The sequence below is a fragment of the Oncorhynchus mykiss genome, chromosome 4 (genome assembly GCF_013265735.2).
Source record: "Oncorhynchus mykiss isolate Arlee chromosome 4, USDA_OmykA_1.1, whole genome shotgun sequence".
Classification (NCBI taxonomy): Eukaryota; Metazoa; Chordata; class Actinopteri; order Salmoniformes; family Salmonidae; genus Oncorhynchus; species Oncorhynchus mykiss.
The window spans coordinates 7,938,223-7,956,847 of NC_048568.1; the positions used below are offsets into that span (position 1 = coordinate 7,938,223).

The 18,625-nt window shown below is 43.8% G+C and overlaps 1 protein-coding gene across 2 annotated transcripts; it reads right to left on the minus strand.

The window, feature by feature from the left end:
* Nucleotides 1–905: 905 nt before the first annotated feature.
* LOC110521038 lies at nucleotides 906–13,125 on the minus strand. Of its 2 annotated transcripts, none has more exons than XM_036975543.1 (21): nucleotides 13,010–13,125; nucleotides 12,850–12,926; nucleotides 8,811–8,906; nucleotides 8,611–8,735; nucleotides 8,248–8,391; nucleotides 8,013–8,099; nucleotides 7,769–7,930; nucleotides 7,552–7,648; nucleotides 7,112–7,329; nucleotides 6,793–6,949; nucleotides 6,336–6,544; nucleotides 5,331–5,448; nucleotides 4,994–5,196; nucleotides 4,567–4,681; nucleotides 4,237–4,406; nucleotides 3,935–4,032; nucleotides 3,728–3,858; nucleotides 3,063–3,252; nucleotides 1,363–1,501; nucleotides 1,139–1,234; nucleotides 906–1,059 (listed from the first exon to the last, which is right to left on the minus strand). In XM_036975543.1, the coding sequence occupies exons 1-21, from the start codon at nucleotides 13,030–13,032 to the stop codon at nucleotides 973–975; spliced, it is 2,742 nt and encodes a 913-aa protein (XP_036831438.1). In that variant the 5' UTR covers nucleotides 13,033–13,125; the 3' UTR covers nucleotides 906–972. The 2 variants fall into 2 exon arrangements, with proteins under 2 accessions (XP_036831438.1, XP_036831437.1); XM_036975542.1 differs by having other exon boundaries at nucleotides 1,139–1,256.
* Nucleotides 13,126–18,625: the final 5,500 nt, after the last annotated feature.

The following is an 18,625-nucleotide window of genomic DNA, read 5'->3' on the forward strand; positions in this document are numbered from 1 at the left end:
TGAAATGCTTTTCCAACAGTCTTGAAGGAGATTCCACATATGCTGAGCACTTGTTGGATGCTTTCCCATCCAATTCAAAGTTGTGATTTTTCTCATTGTTCCAACCTGCTGTCACCTTTTTTTCTCTAAGAGACCTGGTCCAGAGGTAGGTAAAAGGGTTTAAAATTCAGCAACTGCATTTACATTACGCTACTGACCTAGTCAAAGCTTCCGCCGGAATCTCATACAGCTGTAGTAACTGAACTCAACCTGCAGGTTTGAGTAGGAGGAAGCAGCTGTAGGCAAGGTTTGACTGGTGTGTACTTGCCAAGCCAACTCAGATTTGGCTTCTGCCAGCAATTCTGCAGGAGCAAGCCCCCCCCCCCCCAAAAAAGCAAAGTCAACAGGTGCAGTGCCCCTTTAAAAACACCTGGAAATTTAAGTAGCAAGGGATTTACATTGCAAGAGAAAGTTGTCAAATATTTGGCATAATGTCAGAAGCCAATGGGAAATGTACACACTTCATTCCCCTGGTTAGTTTGTCACAGGATGCATTGGCAATGTGAAAGGGGCAACCCTCCTACTTCCAGTGGGAATACTGTTGTGCACCACTGAGACAAAGCCTTACAGTGCATGGGAGAAGGCCTGTACCTGGGTCACCAAGACTGTCAAGTCTTAGTTATTAGAATATTTAGGTATTGTGTCAGTGTTAGCACTGGTCCTGAAATGTTGGAAAGGGTTGAACCAATGTTAAAATGTTAATACAATTGTATTACTTTATTGAAAAATAGCTTCACTGCCATGACCAAGTGTCAGTGTTCCAACAACTTCTGTTGAGGGGGCACACCATTTGTCAAGTCATCCCTGGACTAGCTAGCTCATTATTCAGCACCACGTTAGAGTTTGAAAGAAATGAGTTCTGAAGGTGCTGACTAAACCAATCGGAATTTATTTAAAATTGTACAATGAAGCATAAACAAATAAATGGAACACTTATTTTCTAAACAAAGTTGGATGAGTCAGACAGAATAATAGGTCCAGATGAGATCCGATGCTGGCTGATGTCTGCAGCTCTGCGACCTAGAACAAGATCATACAAAGGGTCAGGAGGACAGGACGAAGTTCATACTAATGTGGGGGGGAAAACTTATGAACATACCTCTTGAGCCCGTTGGTTTGAGAGGCTTTGCGTTCCTAAGGGGGCTTGCACACTGGCCAGAGCAGATGCCATCAGGTTTGGTGGTGTCGCAGAGGTCTGCATCACAATGAACAAAGATCTATGGAGAGGAGTCAGCGTTTATATATATATATATATATTTTTTTTATGACTCAAGCTAGCGTCACAAAGAACGTAGGCCCTTCAGAGCAACTGGTCTAAATTACTTGTTCTTTCAGGACTGTCTCATCCGTGGTGAAGGTGAACATCTTGACTGAGAAGCGTTTGACGTGAGCGGGTATATGAACCCTGGCGTCTGCAACAACTGGATAGAAGACTATGTAGCGGTCATCAAGATTCTCACAACTGAGGGCAGAAAGAGAATACATTTGCTTTAAATGTTAGGCAACAGAACACCAATTTCTTGGTTAAGTTCAAGTAGTCTCTCCCTGTTTGGTGTGTAGTGACTGAACCTGGGTTCTAATCATTTTTAGCCTGGCTACCCATCCACATCACTCCTGCCATAGGCCATCCCCCACAATGAATGGAGATTGATATAGCAGCAAGAATTCAGGGTGAGTTGTCAGGTTCATATAAAACAAAAGAAATGTCCTCACTGTCAACTGCATTTATTTTCAGCAAAATTAACATGTAAATATTTGTATGAACATAAGATTCAACAACCGAGACAAACTGAACAAGTTCCAGACATGCGATTAACAGAAATGGAGTAGCGTGTCCTTAAAGCCGAGCCAACAGGTCCCAGACGTTCTCAATGGGATCCATCCTCATTGCTGGCAATGGCAGAACTGACATTCCTGTCTTGCAGGAAATCACACACAGAACGAGCAGTATGGCATGGTCATGTCAGGGTACCACATGAGGGAGGAGGATGTCTTCCCTGTAATACACAGCGTTGACGTCATTGTAGGCAATCTCACAAGCTCAGTCTGATGATGCTGTGACACACCGCCCCAGACCATGACGGACCCTCCACCGTCAAATCTATCCCGCTCCAGAGTACAGTCCTCAGTGTAATGCTCATTCCGGTGACAAACGCAAATCTGACCATCACCCCTGGTGAGACAAAACCGCAACTCGGCAGTGAAGAGCACCCTTTGCCAGACCTCTTATCCAGCGATGGTGGGTTTGCACCTATAGGCGACGTTGTTGCCGGTGATGTCTGGTGAGGACCTGCCTTACAGACGTACAAGCCCTCAGTCCAGCCTCTCTCAGCCTCCTGCGAACACTGATGGAGGGATTGTGCTTTCTTGGTGTAACTCGGGCAGTGGTTGCCATCCTGTCCCGCAGGTGTGATGGTCGGATGTACAAATCCTGTGCAGGTGTTACACATGGTCTGCCACTGTGAGGACGTTCAGCTGTCTGTCCTGTAGCGCCGTCTTAGGCATCTCACAGTACGGATGTCGCAATTTATTGCCCTGGCCATGTTTGCAGTCCTCATGCCTCCTTGCAGCACGCCTAAGGCACGTTCACGCAGATGAGCAGGGACCCTGGGAATCTTTCTTGGTGTTTTTCCAGAGTCAGTAGAAAGGCCTCTAGTGGCCAACATTTTCATAATGGTCACCTTAATTGTCTAACATTTGTAAGCGTCTTAACCCTTCCACTGGTGCATGTTCACTAATTGTTTAGGGTTCAATGAACAAGCAGGGGAAAGTGTTTAAACCCTTTGCAATGATGATCTGTGAAGTTATTTGGATTTTTACAAATTCTTTGAAAGACAGGGTCCTGAAAATGGGACGTTAACTTTTTTTGCCCAGTGTGCAGACAAGCAAACTGCTGGCAACAAGAAATTAAGACAAGTAGACCCTTAATGTTTAAATCCTAGTAACTGCAACCCTAGTCATGTCACTTGGTTATCCTGCCCAAGACAAGTCTCAGTTTGTATATCAAAAGTCATGCTAGCTACCGGTCCACAATGAGGTCCCAGCTAGGTAGAGTGGTCCTGTCCTCATGTAGAGTTGCCCAGCAGTTCTCCAAGACCAGTGCAATCCGAGGGTCAGTAGACCGCATCAGCTCCACTTCAAAATACAGAGGCTGTTGCAAGTACTTCACCACTGGGTAGTCCTCGGTTTGGTAGAATATGTCATAAGACACCTCTGAAAACAGATAAATAGAAATATCACATGAGCCAAGAGGTGTAGACCTTGCAAATACTTAAAATGCAGTTTTAAAAATAACTACAAAATAAATAAAAGTACCAAATAATTAAAGAAAAGCAGTAAAATAGCAGCTAGGCTATAAACCGGTACAGAGTCAATGTACAGGGGCACCGGTTAGTCGATGTAATATGTACAAGTAGGTAGAGTTATTAAAGTGTGGGGGGTGCAAAAAGTCAGGGTAGCCATGTGATTAGATGTAAAAATATTTTTGATAATTCATTAACATCACTTTCAGGGAATGGGGAAACTTAACAGCTTCTACCCCCACAGCCATAAGATTTGTTAAGACATCTATGGTTGGAAAAATTGAGCCTACTTAAGTTGAGGTTTAAGGTAAAAATGTAACCTCAACATTCAGTGAATAGAACACCCATATTGGGACAGGGTTGCACCCAAACTAGTCTAGTTTTACCCTGGGCTAGTCTCATTTGGACCACTAGTTGTCCCACTCCAGGATCAGCCTTGGGGTCGCTGTTCCTTGGCCTAGTACGGAATGCCATGGTCTCAGTGTCGTTGACCAGGTAGTAGCAGGAGACTGTGTGCCTGAAAGAATCAGTCAAACCAGTGAGGGATATGCATATGACTGAGGGGTGGTCACAACATAGTGGCACATTCTTACCGATAGTCTGGATTGATTAGACCTTTCCTACTTTGATGTTTGCCCATGCTGTGGTGCATGGCGATTTCATTCTCGTACACCATGACATTGTCGAAGAACTACAAAGAGAGGGGAGGCCTATTAGAGCTGCAAACTTATCAGTACATGTACAGTACAGAAAGGTAAAGTCTAGACAACTGGGCCTGTGTCAGCGCAGGAGTGCTAACATAGGTGCAAATACCCCCTGCAATTAGAAACTGGGTCACAGCTCAGCACTCCTAATCTGAGACACTTTACAACTATGGGCCCAGAAACAGTCTCACTGTTCTGGTGGTGCCACAGGAGTTGAGGTTGAAGGAGAAGAAAGCAAAGCGGTCATTGCTGAAGACCGGTTTACATGACTGGTCACTCAAGGTCAGGTATTTGGGGTTTAGGTTGCGAACAGATTCCACCTTCACTGCCAGTGCAGTCACTGTGCCATTGGGGTAGCACTCTGAAATAAAAGCAAAGTGTTCAACAAAGCAAGTGTAGAAAAGGTAGTGCACCCTTACTCAAGTCAACATGCTGTTCTTGTATTATTTAAAAATCAGCTCTTAAGCTTTCCAATAGTCTTAGTCAAGTATAAAGCATTTGACTTAAAATTGAAAACAAACCAGTCATGGTCAAGGGGAAGTTGCAGGCAAGCGAGAGGTCGTTGAGTTGCCACATGTTAGGGGTCTCCAAGAGCAACAAGTCTACTCTGGCTCTGATAGAGTCAGACTGCACCGCCTTAAAATAAAAAAAATCATTCAGAGGTAGGCAAGTACGATTTAGCAGCTGGACAAGATTAAACTGATGGTCAGGAACAGTCACTGCTAATTGGCACCAAGTAAGCTAAACTTCAAAACATGTTACATTAAGACAACGTGGAAATGTACAAATCCGGAAACGGGGACAAAAGTCTGACAACCCCTGGCTTGTTAGGTAGTGCAATAAAAAGTTAGCTGATCCACATGCGTCACCATTGTTACACAAGTTTGGCTTGCAAGGGTAGTGTAGTGGTATTAGAGCTACAAGTAAACATGAGCAGACACCTCATACCTCAAAAACTGTATCAGGAGCGGTGTACGGCACTACGATACTGACGTGAGTGTTGTTGTCAGTGAGACTATACAGCTCAGTGTCTAGCTCCCTCCATGAACCAGCATGAAGCATCATGATCTGGAAGTTATCCCCTTGGCTCCCATATTTGACAGAAATGTAGAAATTGTCCTGGTCACAGAATCCAGTGGTCGTGGGAAGAACTAAAGGGGTAAAGCTTAAATTCAGTTCTGTCATGATCTGAAGCACCTGGCTGGGTGCATGTAATATGATGCCCAACATCCTTGAGTCATTCTACTGAAGGGAGCTAGAGGAGATTTAACCCAAGTGGCCTTACCAACATCTTCCAGGGAGGCCTCCAGCTCTGCAGGGTGGGGGAATGGGATTTGTTCAGGCAGGATGAGCAGACCGAAGACCAGAGGGAGGAAGTAGACAGTTGTCAAGGGATTAGGGTTCTGCAGATTGTGGAAGAAAAAAAGAAAAAAAGAACAGCATTACATGTTGGTAGTGTTCTGCATGTCAGGTCTGCACAACGCATCACCGGGGGCAAACTACCTGCCCTCCAGGACACCTACACCACCCGATGTCACAGGAAAGCCATAAAGATCATCAAGGACAACAACCACCCGAGCCACTGCCTGTTCACCCCGCTATCATCCAGAAGGCGAGGTCAGTACAGGTGCATCAAAGCTGGGACCGAGAGACTGAAAAACAGCTTCTATCTCAAGGCCATCAGACTGTTAAACAGCCACCACTAACATTGAGTGGCTGCTGCCAACACACTGACTCAACTCCAGCCACTTTAATAATGGGAATTGATGTAAAATATATCACTAGCCACTTTAAACAATGCTACTTAATATAATGTTTACATACATTATTTCTCTCATGTATATGTATATACTGTACTCTATATCTACTACTGCATCTTTATGTGATACATGCATCACTAGCCACTTTGTTTACATACTCATCTCATATGTATATACTGTACTCGATAGCATCTACTGCATCTTGCCTATGCTGCTCTGTACCATCACTCATTCATATATCTTTATGTACATATTCTTTATCCCTTTACACTTGTGTGTATAAGGTAGTCGTTTTGGAATTGTTAGCTAGATTACTCGTTGGTTATTACTGCATTGTCAGAACTAGAAGCACAAGCATTTTGCTACACTCGCATTAACATCTGCTAACCATGTGTATGTGACAAATAAAATTGGATTTTTATCTTTTCAAGTACTCTAAACTGAAAATCCCAAAATGTTACTTTACGAGACTTATACTGGCATAAATATATTTACAACATTCTACAATCGATTTGACCAAAGGGACTTACATGTTTCAGGACAACTTCATCCGAGAAGGGCACTTGTAGCGAGAAGGTCTTTGAGCTGTTGGCGAAGCGGTGCTCCTGAAAGTCAAAGCCTCTGGCATTGCACTCCGTGACAGTCAGCACCCCAGTAGTGAAAGTAATGTTCAGCAGCGACACATCATGGAGGAAGGTCCCTAAGAGGACGTTGAACACCTTCTGCTCAGGAACTCTGTCTAGAAGACAACGGGTAGAGGCCAACATGGGTTAAACAGCTAAGTTTAATGGGGTGTGTTAATGCACAAAACATTGCAGAGAGTAATAGAATTAGAGCCAACATGCCATATTCTACATCAGTGTCATTTTTGTATTAGGGACCAGCAAGCTATGACTTCCTACTTGGGCCAGCACCTGTTTAGACTAGACATTGGGAAACAGTTTAGCACTATACAGCCTGCCTTTACTACAAGTGAAGCAGACTTACTTTCAGTAACATGTGGAGGTCTGGGCATCAGAGGGGTAGTGATGGGAAAGAGGACTTTATATCGCGTGTCAGCCTGTGTGTCTTCTGCCCTCCACAGCAACTCAAGCATGGGTTCAACAGTGTAGGTTATGTGGTATGAATAATCTGGGGCGTGACTCTGCACTCAGAATGAGGTAATTACAAATCAGGTAAATAATGTAATCTTAAGAGGGTTGTGTTCAGTGGGCACCAAACAGATGAAAAGGGACTAGTCCAAAATGCTAATTAACCATTGCAAATTATTAGTTGTGCCGTAATGAAAATGTAAGTCATGTCAGACCTTGTAGTAGCCATCAGGTGACCCCACAGGAAGCTCAATGACAACATGAGACTCTGTGATTGACAGCTTGTAGCGTCTGATGGCCATCATGGTTTTGTCCAACCTCTGGCCATCGATGCCCATGTGAGTCTCCAGGATCTTGAAGGCGCTAGAGATCAGCGGGGGGATGCGGCGAGGCACGTACCAGGTGATCACCTCATCAGTGAAGACCAAGCCACCTGCAGAGGAAGAAAATGAGCAGTTCCATAGGCACATCGATTAGTGATCCTCAATGCTAAGTTGCCCCAGCTCAGTGGCGAACCTGCCAATCCAGGGAGTTCACCAATCAGTTTAGTCAGGTGTGATACATGAAGCTGGGACAAAACCCCTATGCTACAGCAGTACTCCAAGCAGGAATGAAAACATAGTGAGAGTCCCATTTAAACAGCATATACACATACCTGTAGGACAGGCAGCAGCTGCAACTATGATGGCCAGCCTGCGAACCTGCTTGTAGTAAGTGGACACACTGAAGACCTCCATGGGAACTCCTGCCACCTGGGGAGAGAAGGAAAATTATCCTCCTACATGACAGGCATATTCTAGCCAATAAATGTCTGCCATGCTAACAGGGAAGTGATACACCAGGATGCAGAAGATGCTTGGGCAGAGGCTCACTTCTTCAGCGTAGGTCTCCGGCATGTTGTAGGGGCTTCGCAACACCAGTCTTGTTGGGGTAGTCATTGCACCGTAACCAGCTCGGTGAGCATCCTTCAGCACCATGACCTTCGAGTCAGGGGTGTGAAATGTCATCTTCCAGATGCTGTTTGGCGCAACGGCCTGTCAAGGGAAAATAGCAACTCAGTTCAGACAAGTCATTCTTGCCAGCTGTATAAAAACTAAACCTATTCATGAGACATACGTCGGGGATGGCATCCTGCCAGGTCTCTTGAACTTTCTGGCCATCCATGGTGACTGGGACTTCTGGAGTGACCATGAGGGTTGACACCTGAGGGACAGAGCAAGTCTTCAAAGCGTGCTCAGTAAATTCTAAACCCAACCATTGCCTGCCAGCACCCCCCAGGATCCAAATGTACTGTAAAGCCATGTATTGATATGGCCACCTGAAAATCTAGGGATGATCAGGATTGCCTCACCTCCATGTAGTTCCTGTCACAGAGAATTTCCCGGGACGCCCAGCGGGAGTAGCTGCATGTCTCGGTCACGTCACGCTGGACCTTCTTTGACAGGCCATCGCCATACATTTGGAATCGCAGGCCAAGGTTAAATGTCTCATCCGCCTATGGAACAAATTTAGTACTGGGTCAAGTTCATTACGCACTAAACATAACTGGCTGAAACAGGGGTTGAATACCTAGAACGCTGGTAGTGCTGCAAGAGCTTTTGACATTTTTCCTAAATGAATACGCATTAGTGATTCAAGGAGTTAAAACAGACACCAGATCAAGAAACCCCCTCAAGTTGTCATTTGTGAACTTCAATGTCCCTTTAAGATTTACCTGGTTGTCAACATAACAGCCCAACAAGGACACAAAGACTTTTGTATTCCCCCAAGGGTCAGAGTCCATGCTGTATCCACACTGGGCAGCCAAGGTGGGCGACAACGGTATAATGTCAGTGCCATCTGAAAGCACAGTGGTGGATAAGAGCAGAGCAGATTTGAGTGTAACGTTCACATAAACATGGAGAATCTACTCACTGATGGCAGCAATTTCTAGCTGGCTCCCCACAGCCAGAGCTTCGTCCAATGTTAGCCTCATGATATTCCAAAGGCACTCAGACCTCAAACCGCCATCTGTTTGGAGAGAAGGTGCCAGTAAGTCATATTGATCAGTGTTAAGTAGGTACAGATGCAGTACAGGCAAAAATTATACAACTTAGATCTTTTGGGGTAGCAGTCAGATATGTTCTGTCTTGTCCCATGTCTCATTTTTTCTTCGCATATATTTTGAATCTCAATCTACAGACTGAACATGCTCTCCTGCAACCCATCTCACCCAATGTGGTATGGATCTAATATTTTTTTTATACTTGAGAAATGGAACCCCGTTCAGAAGCTAGCCAGCTAACGGCTAGTAGTCAGCCACTGCTAGCGGTCATCACCATTGACTCAGACATCACTCAATATCAAACCAGAGCATATCAGACTGCTTTTTCTCTACTACATCTACGGATTCCTACTGCAAGCTGAACTTTTACTCTGGATCATCACAGCTAGCTAGCTGCTATCCGAGTGGCTACTCCTGGCTAACGTCTGTCCTGAAGCAAGCGACACTTAGCCTCGAGCTATCGAATATCCCGGCTAGCCGAAGAGATCCAGACAATTCCTGGGGTTCAATAAATTTTGCCAATTGACTTGGACCATTTGCTGCCGACACGGAACGCCGCCAATCCATCACGACTGGTCTGCCGATGTAACCGGCCGAGGGGGTTACTTCAGACTCTCCCGTTGCGACATCCGAGGCCCATCTGCTAGCTGTCTGAAATTGCCATGCCTCCAGGTCACCTAGTTACTCACTGGACCCTACGATCACTCGGCTACACATACCTCTCCCTATTTTCAAGATGGCTTGTCTACTGCTGTTTTGGTTAGTCTTACTTCACTGGAGAGCCTCCAGCCCTGCTCAATATGCCTTAGCTAGCCCTTTTGTTCCACCCCCCACACATGCAGTGACCTCACCTGGCTTAAAAGGAGCATCTAGAGACAAAACCTCTCATCGTCACTCAATGACTAGGCTTACCTCCACTATACTCGCATCCTACCACACCCTTGTCGGTACATTATGCCTTGAATCTATTCTACCACACCTAGAAATCTGCTCCTTTTACTCTGTTCCGAAAGCACTAGACGACCAGTTATTTTGGCCTTCAGCCATCATTTTATCCTACTCCTCCGGTGATGTAGAGGTTAACCAAGAAGGCCCTGCAGCTCCCAGCATCACTCCCATTCCCCAGGCGCTCTCATTGGTTGACTTCTGTAACCGTAAAAGCATTGTTTCATGCATGTTAACTTTAGAAGCCTCAAGTTGATTTATTCACTGCTTTAGCACACTCCGCCAACCCGTATGTCCTAGCCGTTTCTGAATCCTGGCTTAGGAAGGCCACCAATGACCATCCCTAACTATAGCATTTCCGACAAGATAGAACTGCCAAAGGGAGCAGAGTTGCAATCTACTACAGAGCTAGCATGACAGAACTATGCAGGCTATCCAGGTCTGTGCCCAAATAAGTCAAGCTTCTACTTAAAAAAACACCTTTCCAGAAACAAGTTTCTCACTGCTTGTTAGACCCCCTTCAGCCCGAAGCTGGTCCCTGGACACCCCATCTATCTTCAGAGTTTGTACGGTTAGGTGACCTTAGCTGGGACATGCTTAACATCCCAGCCATCCTACAATCTAAGCTAGATGCCCTCAATCTCACAAATGATCAATGAACCTACCAAGTACAAACCCAAACCCGTGAACACGGGAACACTCAGATATAATCCTTACCAACTTGCCCTCTAAATACACCTCTGCTGTCTTCAACCAGGATCTCAGTGATCACTGCCTCATTGCCCGTAGTGGGTCCACAGTCAAACAAAAACCCCTCACTGTCAAACACTCCCTAAAACACTTCAGCGAGCAGGCCTTTCTAATTGACCTGGCCCAGGTATCCTGGAAGGATATTGACCTCATCCCGTCAGTGGAGGATGCCTGGGCGCTCTTCAAAAGTGCTTTCCTCACCATCTTAAATAAGCATGCCCCATTCTAAAAATATATAGAACTAAGACCCGATATAACCCTTAGTTCACCCCAGACTTAACTGGGGGGGGGGGGGGGTCTAGCGTCGCATAGCCCCCACGATATGCAACTTTTCAGGGAAGTCAGGAACCAATATACTCAGTCGGTTAGAAACGCTAAGGCTAGCGTTTTCAAACAAAAATGTGCTCCTTGTAGCACTATCTCCAAAAAGATCTGGGACACTAAGGTCAATGGAGAATAAGAGCACCTCCTCCCAGCTGCCCACTGCACTGAGGATAGGAAACACTCACCACTGATAAAGCTACGATTATTGATAATTTCAATATGCATTTTTCTACAGCTGGCCATTCTTTCCACCTGGCAACCCCTACCCCGGCCAACACCTCAGCACCCTGCCCAAACCCCCACCCATTTCTCCTTCACCCAAAATTATGAAAGAGCTGCAAATCAGCTGGGCAAAACAATATGGACCTCAAATTATCTGCCAACATTTTTGCAGCCCCTATTCAACCTCCTTGGTATCGTATGAGATCCCCAAAGTTTGGAACGCTGCCGCGGTCATCCCCCTCTTAAAAGGTGGAGACACTCGACCAAAACTGTTATAGACCTATATCTATCCGGTCCTGCCTTTCAAAAAAAAAATCAAAATCAAAAGCCAAGTTAACAAACAGATCACCAACAATTTCAAATCCCACAGTCCCTTCACTATGCAAACTGGTTTCCAAGCTGGTCATGGGTGCACCTCAGCCATGCTCAAGGTCCTAAACGATATCATAACCGCCATCAAATAAAGACAATACTGTGCGGCCGTATTCATCAACCTGGCCAAGAATTTCGACTCTGTCAATCACCGCATTCTTATTGGCAGACTCAATAGCTCTCAAATGACTGCCTCACCAACTACTTCTCAGATAGAGTTAAGTGTCAAATCTGAGGGCCTGTTGTCCGGACCTCTGGCAGTCTCTGGGGGTTTCACAGGGTTCAGTTCAGGACAACTCTTTTTTTCTGTATATAGCAATGATATCGCCCTTGCTGCTGGTGATTCTCTAATCCACCTCTACGCCGATGACACCATTCTGTATACTTCTGGCCCTTCTTTGGACACTGTGCTAACAAACCTCCAAACGAGCTTCAACGCCATACAACACTCCTTCCGTGGCATCCAACTGCTTTTAAAATGAGAGTAAAACTAATTGCATGCTCAGATTTCTGCTCGCACCTTCCCGCCCGAATAGCATCACTACTCTGGACAGTTCTGACCTAGAATATGTGGACAACTACCTAGGTGTCAGGTTAGACTACTCTCCTTCCAGACTCACATTAAGCAACTCCAATCCAAAGTTAAAATCTAGAATCAGATTCCTATTTCACAACAATGCCTCCTTCACTCATGCCACCAAACATACCCTCATAAAACTGAATATCCTTCCAGTCCTTGACTTCAGCGACATCATTTACAAAATAGCCTCCAACACTACTCAGCAAATTGGATGCAGTCTATCACAGTGCCACCGGTTTTGTCACAAAAGCCCCATACACACTACCCACCACTGCAACCTGTACGCTCTTGTTGGCTGACTATCCTTCCAATCCTTGACTGGAACAAATCGTAAAAATCTCTGAAGCTGGAGTCTTACAGCTCCCTCCAACTTTAAGTATCAGTTGTCAGAGCAGCTTACCAATCAATGTACACAGCCAATCTGTAAACAGCACACCCAACTACCTCACCCTCATTACTTACCCTCTTGCACCCCAGTATCTCTACTTGCACATCTATCATGCCAGTGTTATTCATGCTAAATTGTAATTACTTCACCTCTATGGCCGATTTATTGCCTACCTCCCTACATTTGCAAAATAAATATACACATATTTTTCTATTGTGTTATTGACTGTACATTTATGTACAACTGTTGTTTTTGTCGCAGTTCTAAATGAGAACTTATCCTCAACTGGCCTACCTGGTTAAATAAAAATAAATTAGGTAGCACTAACCTGGATGTGAACTGGGCTTGGAACTAGGACTCTGGAACAGACCAGCGACTGCAACAGCTAGCAAAATCCATGTCACACTAAGATAATACAAAAATATATAACTCATTAACATTTCCAGATGTAACAAGTACACTGCATAAGAAAAGCTCAGAAGACTTACAAACATTCAAAAACATGCATCATGCAAAAAGGGAGCTTTGGCCTGTAAGTGGCCCAACACTGTTAAACAACCAAGCACAGCCCAGCTGTAAACTATACCACTGGAACACAGTAATTGATGTCGCATGTGGCCCTCCCCAGGTGTTTTATCTGGTAGCCAATCACACTGGCAGCAAGTGACAGTCATTAGCAATTAACAGCCCACATTCACAGCATGTTAGCTGTAATCAGAGGGCAGAACGGTCAGAAAGAAATGTGTTACATAGAACTGACATGCTTCTCTGTCATGTAGAGTAAATGTGTTTGAGAGCCTTCCCTTTATATTTCTGCAAATGTACGTTTTTAATTCCATCTAGCTTTTTTTTATTATTCCTTTTATTATTCTAATTTATGTCACATTCAACTGTATCAAACACATCAAACATATGGAAACCACGTTTGACTCCGTTCCATTAATTCCATTCCATTCATTCCAATGAGCCCGTCCTCCTATAGCTCCTCCCACCAGCCTCCACTGCTCCCTACCTATCTATTCTGTCTGTCTATTCTCCAGAAGCACCACCGCAACACATCAGCTTTTTGAATTCGGACACTGTGGTTGGATTTACAAGTAGTTTATCTTTGAAATGGTGGATAATACTTGTATGTTTGAGGAATTTTAATGATGGGATTTCTGTTGTTTTGAATTTGGCGCCCTGCAATTTCACTGGCTGTTGTCAAGGTGGGACGCTAGCTTCAAACTTATACCAGAGAGGTTAACTTCTTGGTGACAGGGTTTAGTATTTTCACGCCCGGATGAAATGCATGCCCATGTTCAACTGCCTGCTACTCATCCCCAAAAGATAAGATATGCATATTATTAGTGGATTTGGATAGAAAACACTCTGACGTTTCTAAAACTGTTTGAATCATGTCTGTGAGTATAACAAAACTTAATTAGCAGGCGAAACCCCAAGGACAAACAGTTCAGATTTTATTTTTGAGGTCACTCTCTTTTCAATGTCTTTTCAATGTCACTCTCTTTTCAATTGGGAATCCAGATTTCTAAGGGACCTTCATGCAGTTCCTATCGCTTCCACTGGATGTTAACAGTCTTTAGAAATTGGTTGAGGTTTTTCCTTTGTGTAATGAAGAAGTACGGCCAACTTGAACGAGGGTAACTTGAAGTGTACTGTTTGATAGAGACGCGTGACCTGAAAGCATGCTACAGTTTGTTTTCCTCCTGTATTGAACACAGATCATCCCATCTTCAATTTTATCGATTATTTACATTAAAAGACACCTAAAGTTGTATTACAAAAGTAGTTTGAAAGGTTTTGGCAAAGTTTACAGGTAACTTTTGAGATATTTTGTAGTCACGTTGCACAAGTTGGAACCGGTGTTTTTCTGGATCAAACGCGCCAAATAAATGCACATTTTGGATATATATCGACGGAATTAATCGAATAAAAGGACAATTTGTGATGTTTATGGGACATATTGGAGTGCCAACAAAAGAATCTCATCAAAGGTAAGGCATGAATTATATTTTTATTTCTGCGTTTTGTGTCGCGCCTGCAGGGTTGAAATATGCCTTTCTCTCTTTGTTTACGGAGGCGCTATCCTCAGATAATAGCATCGTTTTCATTCCCCGAAAAGCGTTTTTAACATCTGACATGTTGGCTGGAGTGTAGCTTTAATTTGGTATCTTACATGTGTGATTTCATGAAAGTTTGATTTTTATAGTAATTGATTTGAATTTGGCGCTCTGCATTTTCACTTGCTTTTGGCCAGGTGGGATGCTAGCGTCCCACATATCCCAGAGAGGTCGTCATCAATTAAAGTCTCTCGTACACTTGGTTTCCATTTTATAAAATACATGTTTGGACATTTTTCCGCTGTTCTGGAAAATTCCACCAGATGGTGACTGGCTGCTTATTGCAAATGGACAAAACATCACCAAACGGCATGCCCATTTCTCCTAAATGGAAAAGACTTCGAAGATGATGAGCACAAGTTTGACCAAATGGGCTTTTAGCCCAGAAAAAAAGATGTGTCGAGGTCTCAACGCTTTCTGAGTTAATCTTTAGGATAGGGGACGTTTACGTCCCACTTGGGCAAAAAACTGGGAAAATGCAGCGCGGCAAATTAAAAAAAGTGATATAAAATGTTTACTTTCATTAAATCACACATGTAAGATACTCAATTAAGCACAGAATAGTCGAATGTCACTATAATCTGCAGCATTAACATTTCCCTTCATTGGAACTAAGGGGACTAGCCAGACCCGTGAAAAACATCCCCAGACCACTATTCCTCCTCCACCAAACTTTACAGTGGGCACTATGCATTTGGACCTGTAGCGTTATCCTGGCATCCGCCAAACCCAGATTCGTCCATCAGACTGCCATGTGGTGAAGTGTGATTCATCACTCCAGAGAACGCGTTTCCCCTGCTCCAGAGTCCAATGGTGGCGCACTTTACACCTCTCCAGCAGACGCTTGGCATTGCGCATGTGTGCAGATGCTCGGCGATGGAAACCCATTTCATGAAGATCCCAACGAACAATTCTTGTGCTGACGTAAACTTCCGTAGAAAATGTGCAACACTGTAGAGAGTGTTGCAATTTTTACACTCTACACCCCTCAGTGGTCCCATGCTGTCAGCTTGTGTGGCCTACCACTTTGTGGCTGAGCCATTGTTGCTCCTAGACGTTTCCACTTCACAATAACAGCACTTACAGTTGACCGGGGCAGCTCTAGAAGGGCAGAAATTTGACGAACTGACCGGTTGAAATGGTGGCATCCTATGACCGCTCTTCAGTGAGGACATTCTTCTGCCAATGTTTGTCTATTTGTTATTCTTAACTAGGCAAGTCAGTTAAGAACAAATTCTTATTTACAATGACGGCTTAGGAACAGTGGGTTAACTGCCTTGTTCAGGGGCAGAACGACAGATTCTTACCTTGTCAGCTCAGGGATTCGATCTATCAACCTTTCGGTTACTACTCCAATGCTCTAACCACTGCCTTCTAACTGTGCTAATTTGAGAGGTTTGATGGGGTTATAGAAATGAACTATTAGAATGTTACCTCTATTCCTACATATTTCTATCACCACATTCTATCACCACACGGGGGGCTAGGGTCAGTCTGTTATATCTGGAGTATTTTTCCTGTCTTATCCGGTGTCCTGTGTGAATTTAAGTATGCTCTCTCAAATTCTCTCTTTTTGTCTTTCTTTCTCTCTGAGGACCTGAGCCCTAGGACCATGCCTCAGGACTACCTGGCCTGATGACTCCTTGCTGTCCGCAGTCCACCTCATCGTGCTGCTGCTCCAGTTTCTTTTTTCAATTTTCACCTAACATGACATACCTAAATCTAACTGCCTGTAGCTCAGGACCCTGAAGCAAGGATATCCATTTTCTTGACACCATTTGAAAGGAAACACTTTGAAGTTTCTGGAAATGAGAAATGAATGAAGGAGAATAGGGTACCATCATCTTTGAAGTGCAAGAGAAAGGCCATACTGTATTTATACAGCCCAGGCGCAGTTTTGGCCACTAGATGGCAGCAGTGCATGTGCAAAGTTTTAGACCGATCCAATGGACCATTGCATATATGTTCAAATGTTGTATCAAGACTGTCCAAATGTGCCTAATTGGTTTATTAATACATTTTCACGTTCATAATTGTTACGGTTTTCTTCTGGTGAAAGAGAGGAGGACCAAAATGCAGCGTGGTTATCTTTATACATCTTTAATGAAAGATGAAAAATACTAACAATATACAAAAACAAGAAACGTACAAAACCGAAACAGCCCTATCTAGTGCAACAAACACAGAGACAGGAACAATCACCTACGAAATACTCAAAGAATATGGCTGCCTAAATATGGTTCCCAATCAGAGACAATGATAAACACCTGCCTCTGATTGAGAACCACTCTAGGCAACCATAGACTTACCTAGAATACTACACTAAACACAATCCCATAAACTACAAAACCCCTAGACAAAACAAACCACATAAATCACCCATGTCACACCCTGGCCTGACCAAAATAATAAAGAAAACACAAAATACTACGGCCAGGGCGTAGTAATAATTGTGAACTCTCCTCAAACAATAGCATGGTATTATTTCACTGTAATATCTACTGTAAATTGGACAGTGCAGTTACATTAACAAGAATGTAAGTTTTCTGCCCATATCAGATATGTCTATGTCCTGGGAAATGTTCATGTCACTTCCAACCCCATGTTAATCGTGTTTTATTTTTTGTTCATTTATAAGTAATTTCCAAGTCTATATAATGTTCAAAAGTGGGGACTGATTGATGGGTTCTGACTTCTAAACTTGAACATATGAAATTTCCTTACTCATGTCACTGAGGGAGAGAACATAGAATGTTTACATTCTGTCAGAATATGTTATTGTTGGACATCAGGGATCCTATTGGAAGGAGAAGGGCCACATTCTGGTAAAAGACAACAGGACAGCCGTGAGTTGGAGAGGAGTGAGGATTTTGGGCCGAGTTCAGGTCAGATGAAGTGAGGAAGAACAGATACTTCTGTCACGCAACAGTGTACTGGCTGTTCAGATGTGTAAGGAGGATACTCAGCATCGGAGAAAGTGTTAAATAACAGTATTTGTGTGATTCCAGCACCTTACCTTGGCCTCCACCACACACTTGCCATATTCATGTGGTCCCCCACACCTCGCACAACGTCGCTGCCCCTTACAGACGCTAGCTGCATGTCCCATGTGCTGACTTAAAGCACCAAAGCGACGCTGGCACAAACTCCCTAACATAAAAGCTGATGAATCCTAGATGTACTCATTTAGGAAGATTCCCTTCAAACTCAGTGTAGTACTTTCTACTCCACCCTCACTTTTCTTACTGCTCATTTGCCTCACCTCAACCACTTTCCCCCGGTCACCTCCTTCTTAAAAACCTCTACAGGATCAGTGTCCCCCCACGGGACTGTTAAGCTAACGTAGGCTAATGTGGTTAACATTTACAGTATATTACTATGTTTACAACTCCAAGACTTATGGCCTCTATTCTATAATCACACTATGCACACTCTCTTATTTCCATTTCTCGTCGAGAAAAAAATACATTTCAGCTGAAGCTTTTGACTTCATCCATTTCATCTTCTGGTTCCTAAGAGAGTGATAGCACAATACTTCAAAAGTAAAAAACAAAACAAAACATAACAGTATTAATAATGTGTTATTATATATACAAAGACAAAACCAAAGTTTGATAACATGACAATTCCCACTCTCTCTTCACCTGACTATGCCTTCAGGATACTTTTCTGCTGGTTTCCACAAAAATTAAGTCCCTAAAAAAACTAATGCATTCACCATGTCTTCCCTTTTCAGACCACAGGCTCCAAGTGGTGTTCCCAAGCCATGTAATTTTCACTTTGCTCCTCATCTCCTTCCTCCATAGCCACCTGATATACAATTGCGTTGGCCTTATTCAACTTTACCTCCTCTTGAGGTAACTCAGCACTGTATACATTTCAACATCAATGCCCTCAGAAGATGATATCCCAACAATGCTACCAAAGTAACCCCGGCTACTATTAACACTGCCCATGACGCATACTTCACAATACCCCTCA